This window comes from Dama dama, chromosome 21, assembly GCF_033118175.1.
Source record: "Dama dama isolate Ldn47 chromosome 21, ASM3311817v1, whole genome shotgun sequence".
Taxonomy (NCBI): Eukaryota; Metazoa; Chordata; class Mammalia; order Artiodactyla; family Cervidae; genus Dama; species Dama dama.
Genome location: NC_083701.1, coordinates 62,551,011 through 62,575,898, shown reverse-complemented (window position 1 = coordinate 62,575,898; position 24,888 = coordinate 62,551,011). Strand labels below are relative to the sequence as shown.

The 24,888-nt window shown below is 45.6% G+C and overlaps 1 protein-coding gene across 9 annotated transcripts in view; it reads left to right on the top strand.

Moving 5' to 3' along the window:
* The window catches only part of VPS13B (vacuolar protein sorting 13 homolog B), a 771,473-nt gene that overhangs the window by 732,345 nt on the left and 14,240 nt on the right, over positions 1–24,888 (top strand). For all 9 annotated transcript variants that reach the window (XM_061123681.1, XM_061123682.1, XM_061123678.1 and 6 more), the window contains 4 exons: positions 12,800–12,918; positions 16,963–17,768; positions 21,789–21,965; positions 23,992–24,162. In XM_061123681.1, coding sequence (XP_060979664.1) covers positions 12,800–12,918; positions 16,963–17,768; positions 21,789–21,965; positions 23,992–24,162 — 1,273 coding nt within the window. The remainder of the gene's footprint in view (positions 1–12,799; positions 12,919–16,962; positions 17,769–21,788; positions 21,966–23,991; positions 24,163–24,888) is intronic.

Here is a 24,888-nt window from a genome sequence, read left to right as displayed (position 1 = left end):
ACCTGGAGCTGGGACTACATAAAATACAGTGAACAAAAATGGAACACGGCCCTTTCCCTCAAGGAGATTTCCTGTGGAGGAGGTAGATGATAAGCAATCCCAGGTGGTTGTGCTGTTATGAACTCTGATCACAGTTTTGAAGGAGAGGCGGGTACAGGTGTGCTGTGACACAGCGGACGATTAACAGTTTGAGAGGCTGTGTCCCTGCGTATGAGCCCTGACATCTTAGCCTTAAAGAGGCACAGGCAATAAGCAGGCAAGAGACCGGGAGACTTTCTCAGCAGACAGAGCAGGTTCAAAGGTTTGGTGCTCAGAGAGGGAGCTCAGAGGGATCGCTTCCAGCAATCTAAGTGCCAGTGTGGCCAGAGGAGGGAAGAGGGGCCGGGGAGGAGGCTAGTGAGGCAGTTCAAGGCCCAACCTGGCAGGATCCTGTAGCTCCAACAAGGGTTTGGGTTTTTTAAGAACCACAGGAAGCGATTGAATTGTTTATGAAAAGCAATTTCTGAGCCAAAGAATAGCAGTTTAAACCACAAAAGGATGGTTAAAATTATCCCTTTGCAGGTAAATTCTACAAAGATCCAGTAAATTCTCATGATCTTTGAGTCTTAACAGAAGTGTTTAGTGGGGCCAGCATCATCGCCATTTTCTTCCCCGATAAACTCCATACCAGTTACAAAGTGCTTTGCTTTGCCCTCCAGTCTTTAGTCTTCCATCCATTTAACCAGCAAACTTTTACTGAGGACCTATCCAGGGCCAAACCCTGTGCCCTGAATATGTTTAATTCCCATGTTCAAGGCACCTGGGTAACTAAATGAATGCAGTCATGTGTAGTAAGTCCTAAGATAGAGCCTTTGATCACTGCAAAAGCTCTAAGGTAGTCAGGGCAGTAATTTTGATGTTTATGTTACTGATGAGAAGATTCAGGCTTAAAAGAGTAATCCGCTAGGTGGTTTATAATTAAACAGCATCAGGCTGGAACCTGGGTCTGCTCACATGTGGCCTAGTCATCTACCAAGCTAGGGTCACTGTCTGTCATTTGGAGTCCAAACCTGACTACAAACATTGTCACCTGAAAGTCGGTGAAAGCACAGGCGGGAAGAGGTTTTCTAATTCCCGCTTTTACCTAGAGCAAGAGTCCCTTCTGTGGCATCCCACCCTAGAAAACTACCAGTGTCACTGTTGGTCAGTCACTCAGTCATGTCCAACTCTTTGTGACCCCGTGGACTGCAACACACCCGGCTTCTCTGTCCTTCACCATCTCTTGGAGTTTGCTCAAATTCATGTCCACTGAGTCGATGATGCCATCCAACCATCTCATCCTCTGTTGTCCGCTTCTCCTCCAGCCTTCAATCTTTCCCAGCATTAGGGTCTTTTCCAGTGACTCAGCTCTTTGCATCAGGTAATCAAAGTATTGGAACTTCAGCATCAGTTGTTCCAATGAATATTCAGAGTTGACTTCATAGTCGTGGCTTATTCCAGCAGTGATTATGAGAAAGTCTTGGCTTGCATCAAGCTACACTCTGTCCCTCTGTAGCATCCATTCACCCACCCTTGTTTAACCCCCTGAGGCATCACAGAGTATTTACTTCCCCTTTAATACAGCAACACTACAATTATTTGAAGGCAGCCTCAGCGTCTTCTCTAACTGTTCCCTTATCCAGGCCAAACGTTTCTGGTTCCTTGAATCATTCCTTCAGTAAATGTGATTTCCAGACCCATTGCCACAGTTACCCTGGTCTGAACACACTCGTGTGTTGTGTTCCTTTTTAAAAATCTGGCAGCCAGAGTTACACATACTATTCCAAATGTTGTCTAACCAGCTATTACCTCCCTATGCTTCCATTAATAAAGTAGAAGATTGAGTTAACTTTTTATTAATGAGCTCAGACTGTTTGTTATTATTGAACTCGTGGTCAACCACATCCTCCAGGTCTTTATCATATGACTTGCTGTGCAGTTGACTTTTTGAACCTGGTGACAGGACTTTACATTTATCCCCAGTAAATTAAATCTTGTTGCTATTGGCCTAGTCCACTTGTTGAAATCACTTTTAAAAAATTGTGATGCTGTCATCCACCCTATTAAGTATCCCTAGTAGCTTTAGGTCATCTATAGATGTGGTGAACCTGCATTCTATGTGTTCATCCAAGTTATTAATAAATATGTTGAACGGGACAAGTCCAAGGTCTGTGTGCTGTGGTGAATCATGAGACACTTCCCTAATGCGTGGGTTCAGTCAGCCAGTAACACTCCAAACTGTACTGTCATCTAGCCCATATTTCTTCAATAAGAAAATGCATCTATAAAAGCACTTTCAAACTATACTGTATAAGATATTTCTTATCTTGCTTATAAGAATATCATGAGACACTTTGGTAAATGCCCTGATGAGCCAGGACTCAAATGTGTGATCAGCCCATTTGGAGCCAATCTGACGGGGTAATCCTGAGCACTAATGCTCAAAGAGCGTGTGGTCATCCTCAGAGACTTCATTAGCCTCCAGCCCCAACTTTTTGCATAGAGAAGTAGTTGTCGATGCAAGGGACTATCTGACTTATAAAATGTGTGGGGCAGATGTTTTGGCTTCATGCTTACTTCCATCACCTTCCCCACCCCCCCTGCATTATCAGGGCCAGAAGAGATATCAGCAGATTGGCATCCACTTCTGACATCTGCCAGGTATCCTGGTCAAGAGTCTTCCGTGTGTTTACAGTTTGTTCTAGTTGAGACACCATTTCTTCTGAAGATTCTCGGTAGAAGGGATATCTCTAAAGTATTTTTTAGTAATACAGAAAGAAATCAAACCAGTCAATCTTAAAGGAAATCAACCCTGAATACTCACTGGAAGGACTGATGCTGAACCTGAAGCTCCAATACTTTGACCACCTGATGTGAAGTGCAAACCCATTGGAAAAGACCCTAATGCTGAGAAAGATTGAAAGCAAAAAGAGAGGAGGGCAACAGAGGATGAGATGGTTGGATAGCATTACTGACTCATTTGTCCACTAACTTGGACAAACTCCAGGAGATAGTGAGGGACAGGAAGCCCTGGTGTGCTGGCAGCCCATGGGGTCACAAAGAGTTGGACACAACTTAGCAACTGAACAACAACATACAGAAGGGAAGATTTCAGTCAGTCAGTTCAGTTGCTCAGTCGTGTCTGACTCTGCGACCTCATGGACTGCAGCACGCCAGGCCTCCCTGTCCATCACCAACTCCTAGAGCTTATTCAAACTCATGTCCATCGCATTGGTGATGCCATCCAACCATCTCCTCCTTTGGCGTCCCCTTCTCCTCTTGCCCTCAATCTCTCCCAGCATCAGATCAGGATCTTTTCCAGTGAGTCAGTTCTTTGCATCAGGTGGCCAAAGTATTAGAGCTTCCGCTTCAGCATCAGTCCTTCCAATGAATATTCAGGACTGATTTCCTGTAGGATGGATTGGTTGGATCTCCTTGCAGTCCCAGGGACTCTCAAGAGTCTTCTCCAACACCACAGTTCAAAAGCATCAATTCTTCAGTGCTCAGCTTTCTTTATAGTCCAACTCTTACATCCACACATGACTACTGGAAAAACCAAAGCTTTGACTAGACAGAACTTTTTGGACTAGACTTACACTCAGAATATCTGTTATTTCCTTCTTCTCCTCCTCCAGTCTTTCCTACCTTGATTATCTTGGAAACTCTTCCCCCTTCTTTTCCTCTCTCGGAGAGCTAATTTGTCTCCAAACTTTAGCTCCCATCATCCAATCACTCCCAAATATCTTATCTCTGGCCACCTCATCCCTCCCAAGCTCCAACTCTGTGTATCTAGCTACCCACCAGACATCTCTGCCCGAAAGACCTACAGACACTTCAGATCACTGTCATCATCTTAAGCCAGAGCGCTCATTTTCTGTTCCCTCAAACCAGCTTCTCCTGGAGTCTCTGCTTTAATTAATATCACCCCCATTTTTTCAGTGTTAAAACCTTCAGTAACATTGATATGAACTTGTATCAAATGCCTGCTTTCTGTCACGCATTCTACACAAATACTGTCATTAGTCTGCCCAAGTAGACGGTATTCGAAACTCAGAGAGGTTAGCTTGCACAGAGCATGTGGGCCTGGGATTCTGTCCCAGGACTGTCTGGCTTCCAAGCCTGTCTTTTCCTGCAGCAGCCTGGTACTTTCCTATCCCTTTCTTCCCCCACAAGTTCTGGCAGAAATCCCTAAGAAGGGTCTCTGTATCTTCCCCTTCTTTTTGTGACCAGGGTCTACTTCAAGTCTTTTATTCATCATCCTTTAGTCAGATTTTAGCAGCAGCCCCTTAAAGAGTCTCTCCATTGTCAGGCTTTCTGCCCTCAAACCTGTCTCCACAGCTGCCACCACAGTGGTGAGTAAAACAATCCAGCCAGAAAAGTCTGTCCAGGCCACTTGGCTGCTAAAGACAAATCACTGCCTGCAACCAAGTAGACCACATCTCCCCTCCTTATTCCCTCTGCAGGTTAGCGTTCAATCCCATAGCACATAGGGAAATCTCTTCTTCCCTTTCAAGTCTTGAATTCCTCTATTCCAAGGTTTTCCTTCTTATGATTCTCTTTGACAAACTATTTGATCTGGGTAGTGGTGGTTTAGTTGCTAAGTCGTGTCCAACTCTTGGCGACCGCATGGACTATAGCCTGCCAGGCTCCTCTGTCCCTGGAATTCTCCAGGCAGGAATACTGAAGTGGGTTGCCATTTCCTTCTCCAGGGGATTTTCCTGACCCAGGAATCAAACCTGGGTCTCCTGCATTGCAGGCAGTCTTTACCAACTGAGCTACAAGGAACACCTTTTATTAATTTTAGTTTAATTTTATAAAATTAGTGTATTTTATATTCATTTCTTCCCAAAATAGAGGGTGAAATGTCTTACGAATTTTTGCCAAGGATCAGCAGAACAAATACAATGCCTCATTTATCACATCTTCAGATCATTTCATGCTAAGACATCCCCCAATCTGCAATAGACGAGCCAGAGACCCAGGAGAACCATGGTGTAGATTCCAGTCCGAAGGCAGGAGAAGATGCAATGAAATATCCCAGCTCTAGCACTAAGTCAGGAAAGAGGGGACAAGTTCCTTCTTCCTCCACCGTTTGTTCAGTTCAGACCCTCAGTGGACTGGATGATGCCCACCCACACTCAGGAAGGGAGTCTGCAGGGTCCACTGAGTCAAATGCTAATCTCATCTGGAAACACCCTCACTGACACATCCAGAAATAGTGTTTTCATCTGGGTACCCAGTGGTCAATCAAGCTGACAAAGTTGACCATCCAAAAAGAAGTGAACATGTGAGGTGGGGGCAAAATTAATCAGGTAAAAGAAAGAGGATTGAAGAGGGATGAAGTGCAGCACTTGTACCATGATGGTGACTGGAGCCCATTGACAGAATTAGTACAAATCAGAGGAGCGGGTGGCTTAAGGACTTTCAGTAACAGCAATGCCTGTTATTTAACTGAACTGAAGTGCTGGGATGCCAACTCCCCGTTGACTATCCCTGGTTTATTGCACATAGCCTGTCAGGAGAAAAAAAGAGAGAGAGAATGGGAGAGAAAGGACAAGAGACAGACTTCCAAGAATACTTTCAGTTATTTCCCAGGTGTCATCTTATAACCTAATTACTCAGTAAAGTAAAAATTAAAATGTTTGTTGGATATAAATATAGTCAGATATAGATACAATGGTCATCTGAGTTAAATTCACCCATTCCAGTCCTAAATTTTCGTTTGCTGATTCCTAAAATGTCGATGTTCACTCTTGCCATCTCCTGTTTGACCACTTCCAATTTGCCTTAATTCATGGACCTACGTAACATTCCAGGTTCCTATGCAATATTGCTCTTTACAGCATCGGACCTTGCTTCTGTCACCAGTCGCATCCACAACTGGGTGTTGTTTTTACTTTGGCTCCGTCTCCTCATCCTTTCTGGAGTTATTTCTCCACTGATCTCTAGTAGCAATATAGTAAATAAATTTAATAATATTTATAAAAGTAACTGAATATATACAAAGCATAAGTTATAGTACACTGTTCCTTACTTATAATTGTAGGAAAAGATAATGTACAAAGTAGGTGGCAGCTGGCTTTTTTATACCCACACTATGTAAGAGAAAGTCATACTGATCTGGGTGCACTGACAGAGACACGAGTGACAGAACACAGACCATTCCCCAAATGTTTCGTGGTGAAAGCAGCAATTTGCTAACTATTTGTTGCCTATAACCTTCCACACACACCCCCACACTACCAGTGTGAGGTGAAGAAAGTGAAAAATAACTGAATGACAGCACTGAATAGGACTCACTAGCTGCTTCTGCAATAATAACTAAATTTAAAAAATCCCCTTTACCATCAATAACGTATTCTCCACCACTACGCCACCTCCATCCTAAAGGAAATCAGTCCTGAATATTCATTGGAGGGACTGATGCTGAAGCTGAAACTCCAATACTTTGGCCCCCTGATGCAAAGACCTGACTCATTGGGAAAGACCCTGATGCTGGGAAAGATTGAAGGCAGGAGGAGAAGGGGATGACAGAGGATGAGATGGTTGGATGGCATCACCAACTCTATGGACATGAGTTTGAGTAAACTCCGGGAGTTGGTGATGGACAGGGAGGCCTGGCGTGCTGTAGTCCATGGGGTCGCAGAGTCAGACACGACTGAGCGATTGAACTGAACTGAACCCCACCTCCAACCTCTGCCCAGATTAACACTCCTCCCTAGGTTGCTAACCAGTCTTCAAACCCCAGTGGAAATCCAGTATTTCTCAGTGATGCTCTCTTAGTGTGTATATGGCTCCTTTTCATCTGGAGACCCATAAGCTCACTGGCTCCCCTCACCCTGCCAAATTGTAACACAGAAAATAGTAAGAACTCCTCCAGATTGGAAAGAGGAAGAGTGAGACACGTGCACGTGCTGTCACCCATAACAGTTCCAAAATTGTTTTAAGCACATATGTTGGGGTTTTAATCTCAGAAGTAAGGAATAATCTCTTAAATTGTGTCTCTGCTAATAGAAGAGCTCTTTTACCAGCATCCTTCTCGTCCCTGGGTCCACACTGAGAGACCCTCCTTGGCTACATCTGAAGTTGTACCAAGTCTCGAATAATCAATCACAGGCTCTTTTAGTCTAGGTTCGTGAGTTTATTAGGCAGTAGTAATTTCTCAGAAACTCAGTGGACTTCTCACCTGTTTGATTCCAGAGAATCCCATGTGCTAATAACCACATCCTTGGTCCTTTTAATGACATATTTCTGTACTATTTTGCTTCCTTACCTCTCTCTGGATTTAAGGGAGCCTCTGTGGCAATGGTAAACAGTTGATCTAAAAATTTTTTCTGAGTAACTTTAACAATTAAAAAGTTTCAACAGTGAGTTCTGATGCCTATGCGTAGCCCTAAGTCTAAGTATGAATCTTGCCTTCATGTTCAAAGATTAAATTTTATCTCTTACTATTTGGGGTTTAAAAGCATTACCACCTTTGTGAAGCTCTGAATTTCTGGAGTCTCTTTATTCTCTTTAATTTCTTTTTGCAAGCCAGCCAGTTCTTTCCTGAGCTCATCTCTTCTTCATAGTACATTGCCAGGTGCAGTCAGCAGCAGCCAACACACACTGCTAATGTTTTGTTTTCAAACCTCATCTTCTAGAGCTACAAATCTATTAGGTTTATAATCTGCCTCCCAAGTCATCTTAGACAGCAGTTTCACTCAGTGTCCTGCCACTCACAACATAAATTCCCATTTTTGTAGCTTTCAATATCAATTTCTACTGCTACCGTTAAGCCAGAATTCCCTGGTGGCTCAGCGGTAAAGAATTCACCTGCAGTGCAGGAGACTCAGGCAGCTCGGGTTCGACCCCTGGATGGAGAAGATCCCCTGGAAGAGGGCATGGCAACCCACTCCAATGTTCTTGCCTGGAGAATTCCATGGACAGAGGAGCCTGGCAGGCTACAGTCCCTAGAGTCGCAAAGAGTCGGACATGACTAAAGTCAGACTGAACACGTACACAGCATTAGGCTGACTCCTGTTTTAGGTTTTTGCTGGAACCCTACTTGAATTACTGATATCTCTCTCCATTAGTTTAGGGTACATTATGCTGTCTATCACAGTCCTAGCATTGACTTTTTGCTCATGCTGTATCCTGGTGTTTGTCATCAGGGGCTTTGTCCTCATGGTCACTCAGGGACCCAGGTTGACAGAGGCTTCATTATCTTCTGGCTGCCCCATTGTAACAACCAGCCCAGAGCCTAGAGGCTTGAAACAGCGGTGATCTGGAGGGTTTGGTTGGATGGTGTTTTTGCAGGATGAGCCCATGCAGCTGCATTTGGGTGGAGGGCTGGCAGGGGAGGAGTTCATCCAGGAAGCCTGGGTGTCTCTCTTACCACGCGGTCTTTCCTCCACAGGAAGGCTAAGCCAGGGTTCCTCACATGGTTGGCAAGGGGGAAAATCCCCCAAAGCAAGCTTTTATTCACGCTTCTCGCCTCATGCTTGTGGACACCCCATTATCTGAAGAAAATCACAAAGCCAAGCTTCATATCAGTATAGGAAGGGATTAAACAAAGGCATAGACCCTGGGATGTGCAATTCCCTGATGGAGGATAATCTACCATAACCACCACCTGGAGCAGGAATCAAGAGGCTTTTTCTTTGAGGTCTAAATAGTAAATATTTTAGGCTTTCAAAGCCATGTAGTCTCTGTCAACAAGTTTTCAACTCTGTTGTTAGACGGAGTCAATATGTAAATAAGTTCCAGTAAAACTGTAGTTAAAAGAACAGGCATGTACATACTCTTATATTTAAAATGGATAACCAACAAGGAACTACTGTATACACAGGTAATTCTGCTCAATGTCGTGTGGCAGGCTGGGTGGGAGGGGAGTTTGAGGGAGATTGGATGCATGTATATGTATGGCCAAGCCCCTTTGCTGTCCACCTGAAACTGTCCCAGCCTTGTTAATCGGCTGTGCCCCAATACAAGATAAAGTTTACCGAAAAACAGGCATCCGATTGGATATGGCCCACCACTGATGTGGAACATAAAGCTTTTGTTCAGTCTCTGCAGCTCGGAGAAAAGTCTGGCCCTTTTACCCTTTGGCTCGAAGCTAACACCGGTCAATACTGCCTTTCGCTCGTTGGCCAAAGCTGGTCTCATTGCCAGGGGCTAACGCGTATAAGCCTGCTCTGCACCTGGAAGGAGAGGGCGTCTGGGTGTGGGTGAACACTAGAAGTCTCTACCACGAAAACCACCTTGAGCTGATGCCCATTCAGATCTTTACTGAGTACTGGTTGTAAATCTTGAAGAAAATGGACACAAAAGTGTTGCCCTCATGAACTTATAGAGACCATGATAATGCTCTAAGACAGAGAAATATATACTGCTGTCCTGGAACTTTGGGCTCTTATCTCATTATCTGTGTACTTGGCCTTTTCACCAGCCAAGCTGGGAGCAACCCAAGGGTGTGATTTTATCTTCTCAGTGCCTACTGCAGTGAGGAGCTCTTTGTGGGTTCACCTTAAATATCTGATTAATTAATGATTAAATGATCAAACCACCAGACCAAGACAAGGATTTGTTTTAATTTCTAGGGTGTAGGTGCCTAATTCTTCTGGCACTGAAGTTCCTAACTCTCTGGCCCCTAGAACTCACTTTGTACCAAATGCTTGATGTTGAGAGTGGTTTCTCTCCATGTGAAAGGAGGCAAGAGTAGGCTCCAAGAATTAAAGTCTGCATTCCTTCCATTCTAGCGATGACTAAAAGGGACACCCAGCAGAATTTCTCTCCCAAGTCCAAGGTTTGGCCAGAAGAAATACCTTAAAGGTTTAGGTTAATCTGCTTGCTTTCAGAGTCTCCTGGGAAGTTAAGGGAAACCCTCAGCTGCTTATCTTTACTATCTTATGAAGTAAACGAATCCTCATTTCATAAGGCCTGCAGACTGCTTTGAGAATGAGCTGAACAATAAGTATTTTCCTCTTCTGGTCCCCTCCTTCCCTACTTTGAGCGGTGGTAGTTCTGGTTTTTAACACTCTCTGCTAAAACCCTAAGGTATCCTCTGAAGTTAGGATAGTCCTTGAGAGGAAGGAATGGAGATGGGAGCATTAAGACCTTTAAAAGACTTGTGTCAAATGAATAATCCCATGTCTGTAAACCTAGTAACAAAGCAGTTGACTTACTCTACATATCATATAAAATAATAGCTTTTATAAATGTGACTGGCTCTCAAAGAATATCTGTTTTGTTTTAGATTCGTGAGCTGAGCCATTTTTTAGGTTGGCTGCCTTCCACATTTTATCATTTTATCATAGTCAAGTTCAGTTCTTATCTTGGAACAGAAAAGGCAAATTCAGGATACAGTCTTTTGAAACAGATGTTTTTGCAAAATGATCCATTTGGGAAACATGTCCATAGAGAATACAAACTGACTCCACTCCTGCCCTCAAAAAGTTGACAATCTAGTGATTGAGTCTATGATAAAAACCAGTGACAGTAATACAAACAATAAGATTAGTGATGAAACAGAAATATAGTTAATGTGCTTTTGGAATGTAGCTATAGGTATCAATCTGAAGAAAAGAACAGATAAAATAGAGAATATCTTCCTTGAGTAGGGTGTCCCTGGTGAGGGTGAAAGAGGAGGGTGAAAAAGCTGGCTTGAAACTCAACATTAAAAACTAAGATCATGGCATCCAGTCTTACTGTGAAAAGTGAAAGTGTTAGTTGCTCAGTCATATCTGACTCTTTGGACTATAGCTTGCCAGGCTCCTCTGTCCATGGAATTCTCCAGACAAGAATACTGAAGTGGGTAGCCATTCTCTTCTCCAGGGGATCTTCCAAACCCAGGGATCAAACCTGGGTCTCCCACATTGCAGGTAGTCCCATTACTTCATGCCAAATAGAAAGAAGAAATGTGGACGCAGTGACAGATTTTATTTTCTTGCTCTCCAAAATCACTGCACACAATGAACAACTGCAGCCATGAAATTAAAAGACACTTGCTCCTTGGAAGGAGCTGTGACAAACATAGACAGTATATTAAAAAGTAGAGATATCACTTTGCTGACGATAGTTTTTCCAGTATAGCTTTTCAAAGCTATAGTTTTTCTAGTAGTCATAGATGGATGTGAGAGTTGGCCCATAAAGAAGGCTGAGAGCCACAGAACTGATGCTTTCAAACTGTGGTGCTGGAGAAGACTCTCGAGAGTCCCTTGGACTGCAAGGAGATTGAACAAGTCCATCCTAAAGGAAATCAACCCTGAATATTCATTGGAAGGACTGATGCTGAAGCTGAAGCCCCAATCCTTTGGTCATCTGATGCGTAAAGGTGACTCACTGGGAAAGACGCTAATGCTAAGAAAGATTGAAGGCAGGAGGAGAAGGGGGCTGCAGAGGAGGAGATGGTGAGATAGAATCACCTACTCAATGAACATGAATCTGAGTAAACTCCAGGAGATAGTGGAGAACAGAGGAGCCTGGCTTGCTACAGTCCATGGGGTCACAAAGAGTGTTGGATTCAACTTAGTGACTGAGCAACAACACCCTGTGTGTGCAAAGATACACAGGATTTGGAAAGGATTTGCATAGAGGGACAGTGCTTTGTCTGCACAGATGGTGCTGAGGGGCAGACAAGGGCCTGAGCTAGAGCAGTAGCCGTAGAATGAGAAAAGGCTATTGCAGGAGTCGGCAGAGCAGGAGATGAAAACAGGGAGGAGGCAGAGAAGACCTCCAGATGCCCTGGATACCGAAGACGGTCAGGATTTCTGAAGGAGGAGCCATAGTGTAAGAAAGAAGCCCAGTGACCTTGAAGTCACATCCAAGGGTGAGAATCACAGACCGTTGTGGTTCTGTGTACATTCTTTCGGGTACCTCTTCATTTGGTCAAAATTAGAACACATTCATTCCATGCCAAGCAGACACCTAGCTTTGTTCCTTCATCCAGGAATTTTCAGTCCTTCTTTTTATTTGCTGTTGTAATAATAAAAAGGGCCCAGGCGTGGACTGAATTGATAATACACGTCATCAGCATCAACGTTCCCAAACACAAGGAGCTTCTTGCCCTTACCTTCAGGTAATGCTGGCTGTGAACATGATGTTCTTGGAGTTGTTTTTCAAATAGTTCTGTTTTCAAATATTTATCCATTTAAGCAACATCAGTATTTAATGCTGAAAGGACATCTGTTCTGCTAGCCTGGCACCTGACTTCTGAGATAGAACTTTTTTTTTAGGTCTGAGTCCACCTCCTCATGGAATAAAAATCAATTTTTACTCTAAGCAAATGAAGTTACCTGACATTCTTGTTCCAACTTATGTAAGGAACCTTGAGGAGATTATAGCGTGTCTTGTTGGTGGGTTTTCAGGTATGATTTTGTGTCCCCAGCACAGAAGGGCATCATTATGGTAGTTAAGTCAAAACTCAAAAGCCTGAAAGGTTTTTGCACATCGCATTTCAATTCAGGGATTTTTTTCCCCACAGAGATTCATATGCACACATAAGGCTGGTCCATGGCTAGTCTCCAGCCCATGCAGAGTTATTTGCCAATTCCAGAGAAGGAGAGGATGAAGACACATGCCCTGTCATCCATCATTTTTTTCCTATGAAACTTACAGCTGGATATTGAAAAATCTGGACTTGATTTTTTTTTCAAGTCAGCAGAATAGCCTGTACACATGGATATAAAGAAATATAACCAGCAAGTGTTTGTGGTATTGAATCAGAACTGAAGACATTTGAAGCCTTTTCAGTAGTGTTTTGTATTGCTTTCCAACCTGATGTTGAATATTCTTTTCACAGGTTGTGTTCCTGACTGGCTTTGGCTGTGTGTACGTGGACACCGTCCATCAGTGTGGCACAGTCTTCATCACCGTGGCCCCAGAAGGAAAAGCTGGACCTCTTTTAACTAATACCAACAGGTAGGCTTAACTAGTATCCAAGTAGCAGCAGGTAAGTGTCACATTATAAAGTTGTAAACCTACTGTTCACCATTTTTTGTTATCCATATGTGTGTGTGTGTGTGTGTGTGTGTGTGTGTGTGTGTAAAGCTTTTGGTTAATTATTCTGTAATCCATAAGGATATGGTTATTAGCACTTAATTACACCCATAAGAAGAAACAATATATCATCTTCCATGGGTATGCCTCCAGTTCTTCTCTGGTAAGTTTAACAAACTGATTCACAGACCGAAACACGCATCTTAACTTGCCGTTAGCTTGAAATACAGATTAATGCCTCTCTATCCACATGACCACCTAGTAATCAGTAATTAGACTTGGCAATTAGAACTACAGCAAAATTAAAGTTGCCTCTCAGAGCCACATTTCCCCCGCTTCGACCTGAATGTTGCCATCAGGTTTTATAAATATGAACCAGAGTTAATATCCTTAATTTAAAAGAATTCATATAATTCAGTAGGATTATTATTATTAATTATTAAATTATTAATAATAATCATCCCTCTTTCCAAAAATTAAATAAGGGTAAAAAACACAAACGGAAAATTCTGGGAAGTGGAAACTCAAGTAACCAAAGAAATGCACAGTTTAAATAAGATATTACATATTGAATTAACAATGATGTTCCATTATATACCTGGAAAAGGGAATGGCAACTCACTTCAGTATTCTTGCCTGGAGAATTCCATGGACAGAGGAGCCTGGTGGGCTACAGTCCATGGGGTTGCAAAGAGTTGGACATGACTGAGTGACTAAAACACACACATCCATCATATACAGTCCTACTAAAAGTGTAAATTGTTAGTATTTTCTGGAAAGCAGTTTAGTAATATGTATTAAGAGCTTTAAAATCCCTCTGGCTTGGAAATTCTACTTTTAAGAGTTTTAAGAGCTAAAGAGTTAAAGCAGTAATTAGAGAAGTAGGCAAAGATATACAAAGAGATTTTATCACATTGCTAATTATAATGGCAAAATATTCAGAGTACAGATCCTGTCAGCAGGGAAATAGATGATACACAGATGTACAAAAAATGGTATATCTACAGAATATACCATTATAGGATTTTAGTGGAATAGAAAACTACATGTGATGAATCTAAAATAAAGCAAACAGAATATAAAGTTGAATATACAAATATATCCTAGTTGTGTACACACACACATAGGCACACTTAAGTACATATGTACACACACATTCTCATACATACAGAAAACATTCCTAGAAATAACACTGGAAAGAAAAGAATCAAAGTTGTTAATAGATGTGCAGTTATAAGCAATTATTTAATAATTTTCTATAAGAACATATTTTATAATCAGAAAGTTAGTTTGTTATTTAAATTTAATTTAAAACATAAAATAGTGTCATTAACTTTTATACATTTGTTTAAACCCTTTTTTAAAAAAATTCCTTGCTTTTCATACATGGTTAAGAACTCATTAATTTGGACCTTGCCATATTATGGTTAATTTGAATTTATAATATTTCAAATAGGTTGAGTAGATGGTTTCCTTTGCCCAGAACAGTTTGTAAAAAAAATTAATAGTGTAATAGAACTGAGACTGAATTTTGAATTGCATAAGACAGGATTTCAGGCCCACACAACAACTTCAGGAATGTTTTATATAGGGCATTAGTAGGGCATTGTTTATGACAGTAGCAACAACCTATGCATTCATTGGTAGAAATAAGAAAGACCTAAGTACTTATATTTCCTTAATTCATTTGTTCAGCAAGTATTTCTCAAGTGCTTGCTGGATGCCAGTGCTATTCTTACCTGTGACCTAACAGCGCCAAGTCCCTGCTCCCAAGGAGATCACATTCTCATAGGTGTGCAATGGGAGGACAGAATAAAGTTGAAAAAAAAAAAAGGAAATTTTATGGTTTAGTGGAAGGTTGGAGTTCTGCAGCGATAAAAACAGAGCCTGGTCAGGACCAGGAATTCCCTGGGCATAGGGACAGAGAGAGGACAGTTTTGAAAAACTGGTATAGGTAAGCCTCACCAAGAAGTTGACATTTAAGCAAAGACTTGAAAGCAGCCAGGGGGTTAATAATACGATTATCTGGGGAGAACTCTGCAGACAAAGGGTACAGCCAGTTCAGAAGTCGGAAGCAGTGCACCTGGCATATTGGAGGAGCAGGGAATAGGCCAGTGCGGGCCAAGTGCAGCGGGTGAACTAGAAGGAACCAGGGCCCGGGGTCAGGCAGGGGATGGCTGGAAGGAGGGGACATGTTGTGCAGGGCTTCGTTTTCTTCTGGTGAAATGGGGAAGTCATTGGATCTGTTTGAACGGAGAAGTTACCTGATTTGACATTAATTTTTAGAAGACCATGGCTCCTTTTCTTTTGTTTTAATTTTATTGAAGTATAGTTTATATATATATATGTATATATATTTCACATATATTCTTTTTCACGTTGTTTTCCGTTATGGTTTGTCACAGAATATTGAATATAGTTCCCCATGCTTTTGAAGTAAACTATAGAGAAGTAAAGGAGGAAGCAAGGAGACTGGTTAGGTGGCTGTTACAGTTACTCACACTAGAGGTGCGGATGGCTTAGGCCACACTATCAGGCAAAGTAGTAAGAAATGGTCAGATTCGCCATGCAGTTTAAGAAGAAACCAGTGGAATTTTCTCTGATGCATTGGATATGGGTTGAAAATCACGAACTCTAATAAAAGTTTTGATCTGAGAAACTGGTAGGATGTAGTCATCATAAACTAAGATGCGAACAACTATTATGTGGGTTTGGGGGTGCGATCACGAGTGTGACTATGCACATGACCACCCTGATATGTCTGAGACTTGCAGGTGACTCCTGTGTGGACGGGCAGTTAGAAATGCAAGACCCGAGCACACAGAGAGTTCTAGGCTGAATGTGTGACTGTGGAAGTCATCAGCGTATAGATGCCAAACCGTGGGCCCAGATGAAGACCTCCAAGGGGAGCGAGTGGAGATGGGGAGAGAAGAGGACCAAGGGCTGAAGCTTGGGCACCTTACCTTTAAGAGGAGGGCGTCCCATAGGTGATGAGTGACGAGACATACAAGAGCTGAGAGCAGACAGGCAAAGAAAGTATTTCCAGAAGGAGGGAGTTATCCACTCAAACGCCACAGTGGGGTGCGTGAGTCACAGACTTCAAGCCCATTGTTCAATTTAGCAACAAGGAAGTCCCTTGGGATCCCTGATGGGAGTTGCTCTGGTAGAGGAGGCAGGACAGAACCTGTGTGGAGCGAGGCTAAGAGAAAATGGAAAGTGAGGAACAGGAGACAAGATGTATGTGCTTTGGGGTGTTTATGTGAAGGGGATGGGGAAAAGGGTAGCTAGAGGAGGAGTTAGTTAATAAGAGGGATTTTTTAAGATAAGAGAAATAGTAGCATGTTTATAAGCTGCTGGTAAGGAAGAAGAAATGGTGTAGGAGGGAGTGGATTGCGGGAGCGATGACTTTGAAGAGGGTGAGAGCACGGTGTCTTAGCTCAGGACAGAGGGGTTCGTGGAGACGGAGCACAGGCTGCTCAGCTCTAAACACGACCGGGAGAGCAGAGCACGCGCCCGAGACGCTGGTCACGGGGCTGTGCCGGGGGGTTCACGGGAAGTTTTCTCTTGCCTTCTCTTATTTTTCCCACTATAAGGCATCTTGATTATTTTATTACGACCTTTCGCCTCATGATGATCACAACAGAGACTTAGTGCACAAAGAACTCAAAGGATTTGGGAATAAAAATCTGGTGTTGATAAGGGAAACATGATAGGGCAACATGACAAGAACTTGTAATAGTCCCTTTGGGAACATCTCCCGGTGCTGTTGGAGCGTGCCCGGCTCTGTCCAGACACGATGTACTGAAAGTTGAGTTCTTAATTTGTTTCTTATGAGAATCTGATGGGACATCAGGAGGTATCTAAGAAGGCTCCATCATTGAAAATCTACTAAGACATTAAGGAAGGAAGGGAGGGAGAAGAAAAGTGGAGGAGAGATGCTCATGTTCTCTTCCCTTTCTCCTTCAGAACTCTGGAGAAGATCATGACATTTAAAATGTTCGTCACTCAGTTGAGCCTGGCAGTGTTTGATGACCTCACCCACCACAGAGCGTCATCCGAGCTTCTGAGACTCACATTGGACCACGTTTTCCTCCAGATGGCCCCCATGGCTGGTCACATCCCTGGGGAAGAGATGGCCGCCGCCCCCTTTCACGTCTACTCTGTGGAGGTCTACTGCAGAGACCTGCAGCTGGACAACCAGCTATACAACAAGTCCAATTTCCACTTCGCTGTCTTGGTCTGCCAGGGGGAGAAAACAGAATCTCCTCAGTGCTCCAAGATGCAGAGTCTTCTCGTATCCAGCGAAGATTTGGAAGAATTCAAGAAAAACTGCTTTATCAAACTCTGCCTCACCTTAACCGAGGGCAAGGACATCCTGTTTGATGTGAACGAGTTCAGTTTTGAATTGAAACCTGCCCGGTTATATGTGGAAGACACATTTGTCTACTACATCAGAACTCTGTTTGAGACCTACCTGCCCAGCAGCAGCCCGGGTGCTCAGCCCACGGCCCTCGCAGGCGGCAGACAGGTGCTGCCCGTGCAGGTGAGGCAGCACGCCAGGGCCTTGGCGCACCCCGTGAAGCTGCGGAAGCTGGTGATACAGCCCGTGAACCTCCTCGTCAGCATCCACGCGTCCCTCAAGCTGTACATCGCCTCCGACCACACTCCGCTCTCCTTCTCAGTGTTTGAAAGAGGCCCCATCTTCACCACGGCCAGGCAGCTCGTCCATGCCCTGGCCATGCACTACGCCGCGGGGGCCCTCTTCAGAGCAGGTGAGGACACAGCAGAGGGAGCCTGAGCGAGAAAGAAAGGCTTCAGGGGGTCCTGACTCCAAGACGCAGGGAAACAGCATGGGAGGGTGAGGAGCAGTTAGACAGCAGTAGATTGGAATCCAGAGCCTGCTGCTGCTGGCTGCAAGGCGGGGGGTAAGTTATTGAACCTCCCACGTCTCAGTTTCCTCACCCATAAAATGGGTTTTAAGATTTCTGACAAGAAAAGAACGAAAGTATGTGAAGTACCCTGAATTTTGGGTGGCGCTTAATGAACCCTTAAGCAGTAGCAGCCGTTAAATTTACTGTTATGTAACAGAATTTTGATTCCCGTTTAGCAAGCGCCTTTTCGGCTCCTTGCAGGCACAAGGCTCTATATCAGGGAGCTAGTGCAGCCCGGAAAACCAGCCCAGGCCCTCTCAGCCCCTGGGCCTAAAAGAAATGTAGTTCTGGGCTGTTAACTTTCTTCATTATGGCCCATGAATAGCTCTAGGTGAGAAATTCAGAGGATTTGTGTGCTCGTCAGATGCACAAAGAGCCTTCTACCTACCCAGTGCAGCCTTGCCTGTCTAGACAGACGGCAAAGAGAAGGCTGTAGGTGTCTCAGCCTCTCCACAGACCTGAGCGGGAAGAGTCCGCGGGGGGTGTTTGGCTATGTGTACAGTGTGGTGTGGGGAGTGCTGTGAGCTGAAGGTTGTTTTGGAGACCAGGTTCTCTCCGGATTCCCTGTGGTAGTTGGCATCAGAGCTCGCCTTCCTGATCTAAATTCACTCTTAAACGGTTTCAGTCTGATAATCAGGCTCCTCACGTTGCTAGGAACTCGAGGTGACCAACACCAATCAACCGGAGTTGGTCTCACAGCCCCTTCTGGTAAAGCGCAGGGAGGTCTTACTTTCTAAAACTAACACAGGACAGAATGTGCTAAGGTTGTCCTTGGTGAGTGCATGCCCAGATAAGACAGTGTTGTAGCAGTGACTGACCCATGTTGTTGCCATACTGGTAAGATTACTTTTTCTTCCTAAGGAAATCCATGGCATTAGAGTGCTACCCAGAACTCTCAATGGCCAGATCAGGGGACGTCCCTGCCCTGAAACTGTTGTTCTCATAGCCTGTACAACAAGGAGGAAAAGATTTCCCTTTTGCTAAGAAATTATTTTAAAACAAGCAGCTACCATTTCAAATTTAATAGTCAGGTATATGAAAAACTTTACTCTTTCAGGCAGTTTTTGCTTTTCCCATGAGAAGCAGGCAGGTAGCTTACTGAGCTCTGGTCTGGAGCCTGAGAAGGAGTAAGCTTCCCTTCCACCTGTTCATCACCTTGGGCAAAGGCATGGGAGCACCCGTCAGCGTAGTGAGCTGGCAGGGAAACTGCAACTGTGACCACTACCAGGGAGCCATGTCCCGCAGCCTCTGTGCTAAAAGTGACCTCTTTGTTTTATTTTTTGTGAGCTTTCACAGGAATATTCTGCTTGCATTTTTTTGGTAATCTACCTAAAAGTTCTCCAAGTTGTTGTCCCCATCTCATTATATGCTGAAACAAGAAATTCTACACTAGAGAGCCAAATTTTTAGGCCGGTTAGGAGTTCTGTCACTAAAGGCCTTACAGACAGTCTGAAGATTATCTGGAGGAAAACAGTGATTTTGAAAGAGTTGGAAATGGGAAGAGGGTAGGAGGTTACCCCCGGGTGGAAGCATCTCAGAGAGAATGTGCTGGCCTTCTTGGGAAAGGAAGGGCTGGCCTGGGAGTGGGCAAGTTGCCTTCACTTAGGTCAGGATTCACCCACTGGACTTGATTAAATGGCTGAAATACCCTGACCTCATTTCTAGGGAAGTACTTATAGGGGTTTTAATAATAAAGTGATTAGAAATGAGTGACCACTGACCCTATTTGAAGGAGAGACTATGTGGACTTTCTAATTTCCCGGGCTCCCTCTCTATTTCCAAGGCTCGGCTCGATGGGCAGCCAGGCAGGTACCTTTTTTCAGCAAAATCTCCAAACCCAGTAAGCAAAGCGATATGTTTGCTTTTGGAGAGAAATAAAGGCAGAATGCCCTCCGGTGCTTTGGTCCTTTTCTGGCCGTCTCGGGGGCTTTGAGAAGTAGCTCTGGTCTGTACCTAGCCTCCCCATCCGCAGTGGCCTGACCCAGGACTGTCCGCCTCACCTTCCTGTGGCCGGGCTGTGGGCTGGAAGGTGGGGCTGGCTGCCTACCGTGTGCCCTGTGCCCCCCTGTGCCGGCCTGACCAGGCCCATCAGACAGTGCGTGCTCCCTGCTTGGCGGGAGCTGCCCTCCCTTCTTCATCTCTTTATGGAAGCTTTGGAGAGAAGGGCAGTTGTCTCACGTCCAATCTCTTGCTTCAAGTGAACCTTCCAGCTCTTCCAGGCTAAAGGAAATCTGTTGTTTCTTTACACCCAAAGAAGGCCCTCCAAGGAAGAATATTCTACAGCCTTCCATGGTAGCCTGCCTACTCAGTAAGGCCTGGGCTCGCAGGAAGAGGGAGGGTGGGCTTTGGAACCGGGGAAGCCTGGCCTTGAAGCCCTCCCATGTGTCTAAGCAGGGGAGATGGGGAGAGCCAAGCTGCAGTCCCCTCCTGGTCCTGCCCGCCCTTAAGACAGTGGAGACAGGGCGACACCACGTCACACAAGGCTCTGTCCCCTGAGCCTGGCACGCTCCCTTCATCCAGAGAGAGGCTCAGTCCTTAGCCAATCTGAATTTACGTGAAGGCAGGTACTAACACTTGCAGAGTGGCTGGGTGAAGTAAGTGAGGTGAATGCCTGGCCACCCAGAGGCCCCTCCATTTATAATCCTCATCTTCTGGGAATAATTCCCTCTTTTCACCTAAACCCTTACGTTGTCTTCTAATGTTCCAGAGGAGAGAAGGGGGCTCAAGATTGAAGGATGTTCCTCTCCAAAGAGCTGGGCCTGGGGACCCTTCAGGGCTGTGGTTTGGCTCTTGCCCCCACACATTCACAACCCTCTGGGGTTGATGACTTGACTGGGGGTCTCTGTCCCAGGCCTGGCCTCCCAGGACCTGCCGTGGGAGACATGGGATCAGCTCCCACTTGGTTCCTGTCCCCCCACCAAGAGCCTCCCCTTGAAGCCCTCTCAACCCCAGGCTGGGGAGCTCAGCATGTTTCCCAAAGACATTGTCTGTTTGGAATCGTCCTCTCCTAAGGCCCAGCCTTTGCCTGCACCTCACGTCCTCTGAGTGAGAGCCCCGAGCCCCAACCCGGGAGCCAAGGCGGGCAGCCGCTCCGGGGTCCACACTCAGCCATTCCCATGGGGCCGAGCACTTCACAGTCAGGCCGCTAAGCTGGCCGGCTCCTGGCAAGCCCCAGCTCAAATAGGAAACCAGATCCCAAGCTCCCCGCCTGGGACCCTCGCAGGGAACAAGCCCCTCTCGCTAAGCTAATCAGTATGTCCCTATCACCAGAGTTTACACAAATGAAGCCAGGGTGGAAGGGGAGACGTTTCTCTGGCTCCAGCTCCACTCCAAAGGGAAGCACTCAGCTTGGTAGGATTGGGAAAGATTAAAAATAACTCCTCCGTCCCTGTCAGAGCTGCGCGTCCCCTTTGCAGCACCCCATTTAGCATCTGGCCTCCTCCCGAGACCAGGCATCTGCTCCTCTGCGTCCCAGCCCCTCGCTGCCCCAGGGAGCTTTAAGGAGAACCCCCCAGCCTGCGGACACCTGCCGCCCCAGGGGCCTCTTGGCTGGGAGGGGGCGGAACGTCATGCCCCTGCACACGGGTCCCTTTTAGCAGGAATACGGGAGGCAGGGAAGTCATATTAAAGCTATTTGTGAGGCTGCCAAAAGGATCACTTTGATTTATAAAGTATGAAAGTTTGCCATTTATGAATTCACAGTGAATGAGTTATTTCCCATATTTTGCTCCAAAGGAGCTTATTACATTCTTAATTCTAGTGTGAAAAATGAATTGCAGGGAAAATGGGTCACTTTTCCCAAATGTTGAAAGTGCTGCATTTAAGGTTTCAGTCACCCCTTCCCTCCGGTCTCCCTCGCAGGCTGGGTGGTTGGATCCCTGGAAATCCTTGGCAGCCCTGCGAGTCTGGTGCGAAGCATCGGGAACGGCATCGCGGACTTCTTCAGGCTTCCGTACGAGGGGCTGACCCGAGGCCCGGGGGCCTTCGTGAGCGGGGTTTCCAGAGGAACTACATCGTTTGTGAAGCACATTTCCAAAGGTAGCTCTTCGGGTTCCTGGTAATGAGGCCTGATTTTCATTCCTTCCCTGTCTTAGTTTTTAAAGAACGTGTTAAAGGTTCTCGGTGAATTAATATTGCCTCTGGCTTTGTTTGGCTTGTTAGCTGGCAGTGAGACGCTGGATTTGTAACAAAGCTCATATATAACGTTTTATGTTTTAAACAGATCACTGCTTGCCTGTAGTTGTGTGAAAATGTTTCAGAAACGTCAGAATTTGAAACCTCCCATTGGGAAAACAAGGATTGGCTCAACTGTTATTCCATGTGATAAATGCAGAAATATTAAAGGTGTTCAGGACTTCTGCTAAACATCAGAAATCCTACACTGTGTTGCCTCATCATATTTTTTTTTTAATGTAGATACAGTTGTCATAACTTTTGTAAGGAGCAGGATACATTTTGACGTGGAAGCGGGTGGGGAGGTGAGTGGGCCTGCTTTCCCCCGGCTCGCCACGTACACAGCGCCACCTTGTGGCCGGGACGCGTCATCGGGCGCAGGAGCCAAACTGCAGTCGGCCACCCCCACCCCCACCTCGGGAAGGAGCGTGCTTCCCTTTCATCCGTGTTTGTTTGCCCATATTTTGGTCAAGTTGGGAACTAACAAGAGCCATCTGAGTCCCCGATTCTTCTCAGCGGGAGGCAGGGGAAACAGGGCAAAGGCCTTCTTCCCCCGCCCGGTAAAAGGCCTTTTACAGTCAACAGTACTGCAACTCTCTTATGAGTAGGCAGGTTATAGAAGTCTCTAGAAGGCCTCAAACAAGACTTGAGCTTGAAATACAAGAACCCATGGTCCATAGAGGGGGGACTGGCAAGAGAACAGCAAGAGCAATAAACCAAATTCCATGGACAGTGACAGGGCCACTCCCCCCGGGGCCCCCGGTCATCCGGGAGGCCTGTGAGCTGAGCCGCAGGAACCCAAGGGCAAGTCACTGTGGATTTCTCACTCCTGACACTTGAATCTTTGTGGTTCTGTTGTTTTTATTTTAAAATAAGGCAACCAACACCTGCTAAATCGAACTCCGGTAATTTTAGTGTGGTGACTCACTGAATGTTTTTTACACTTGTTCTTTCCTCTTAGCAAAATCTGTTTGGTTTGTCTGTGTGTGTGTGTGTGTGTGTGTGTGTGTGTGTGTGTACATGGATTTTTTTTTTCTTTTCAGATGACTGGTAAAGATGCAGCTGCAAAAACAACATCTTCCATTTCTTCTTGATCCTAGACATCCAATAACAGATGAACTAATTCGTTAGCTTCAGGATATGTCCGTTGATGTCTTTCAGTTTTGCTCACTGAGACCTATGCAGACTTGCTGGAGGGGATTATGACTGTCTTGAGCAAGACTCAGAAATAGCCTTTCTTGGGAAAACCAGACAGAATCCTGGCTTTCACGTGCCTTACTCTTTTTATTGGCTTCACTTTTCTTTTTTTTCCAGCTAACACCCTGAATATCAAAATCGCACATATTCTCTGTGGCATAATAATTATTTCCTGACTGTCAAATGATAAACTTGAGTGTCTTCCTTTACTGTGACTGGAGTAATGGGGAAGAATAGATCTTACTCCTAAAGTGGAAACATTCCTTTACAATCTGTTTAAAATTCAGCAATATAACCTTACCCTTTCAAATGAGAGCCAGCAAATTGCAACCTTCAAAAAACGGGGCCTCCCTAAGGACTTCAAAACTAACTATTGTAGCCAAGCCCTGACAGTCAGATGAGTGCATGATAGCTCTGTGTGATATTGCAGGCATTTCTCTGGTGAGGAAGGGTCTAATCCTATCGGCTGTGAGGACTGAGTGTATCACCCTTCCTCAGCAAATGTTCACCTTTACCTCATTTTCCGAATGCCATGGCCTCACCCTGCCCAAGGGGAAGGCCGCCCTCACTGTCCAAGGGCAAGTCCAGAAGGCCACTGTGGACTCCGCTCGCCTGCAATGCTCCAGGGACCCCTCCCCTGGGACCAGCATCCATGCGGCCAGGACCCCTAACCCACGTGCCTCTGTGTCCTCAGGTACCCTCACGTCCATCACCAACCTGGCCACAAGCCTGGCCCGGAACATGGATCGGCTGTCGCTGGATGAGGAGCACTACAACCGGCAGGAGGAGTGGCGGCGGCAGCTCCCGGAGAGCCTGGGCGAGGGGCTCCGGCAGGGCCTGTCCCGGCTGGGCCTCAGCCTGCTCGGTAAGGGGCCGGGGAGGGGGCAGGGCGCGTTCAGGCATCTGCCCGCGGCCCTGCTGGGGCCAGGTACCCCCGGGCCGGAACCGGGGGTGGTGTGGCCCTTCCGTCTTCCTGCAGACGAAGCTGAGGCAGAGACGAGGCCGGCAGCCTGGTCCCCACGCTGATCCCCGTGTGGCTGGCAGGGCCATCCTGGGGCCCGGGCCCCGCCTTCCCGCGCGCTAGTGCCAGTAGCCTCTCCGGCCTCCTCCTCTCTGCCCCCTCGTGGCATCCCTAAGGAGTCATTCACCCGGGAGGGTCCCGTTCGGGGCGTCAACTGGAGAATGTCAGCCCACAGCCACCTGCTTGCCCGAGGGAGTAACAGGCCAGCCTCCTGAAGCCTTACCCCCTCTCCGCCTCAGATATGGCAATCAGCAATCAAAGTGCCTGCTTTTGTTTGAGAAGCACTTGAGCCATGTGCAAATGTCATGTAAACTTCAGTGAGGAGCCCACTCTTTCCTTTTATTTTTCCGAGTAATTGCTGTTTGTCCAGCAGCCAGATGGTACAGAGAGAGGGGAAGACTGCTCTGGGTATTTCCAAATATTACAAACGTTTGAAAAACAAGTGCTCTGGAAAAAAAAAAATCTATAAAAAAAGGAAGCTTCAGAGCTGAAATTTTGCAGAGCAGGATTTTCAAGGGTATCTTCTGTTTATTTGTTTGCAAAGGAATTTAAAACTGTGTTGCTTGGCCG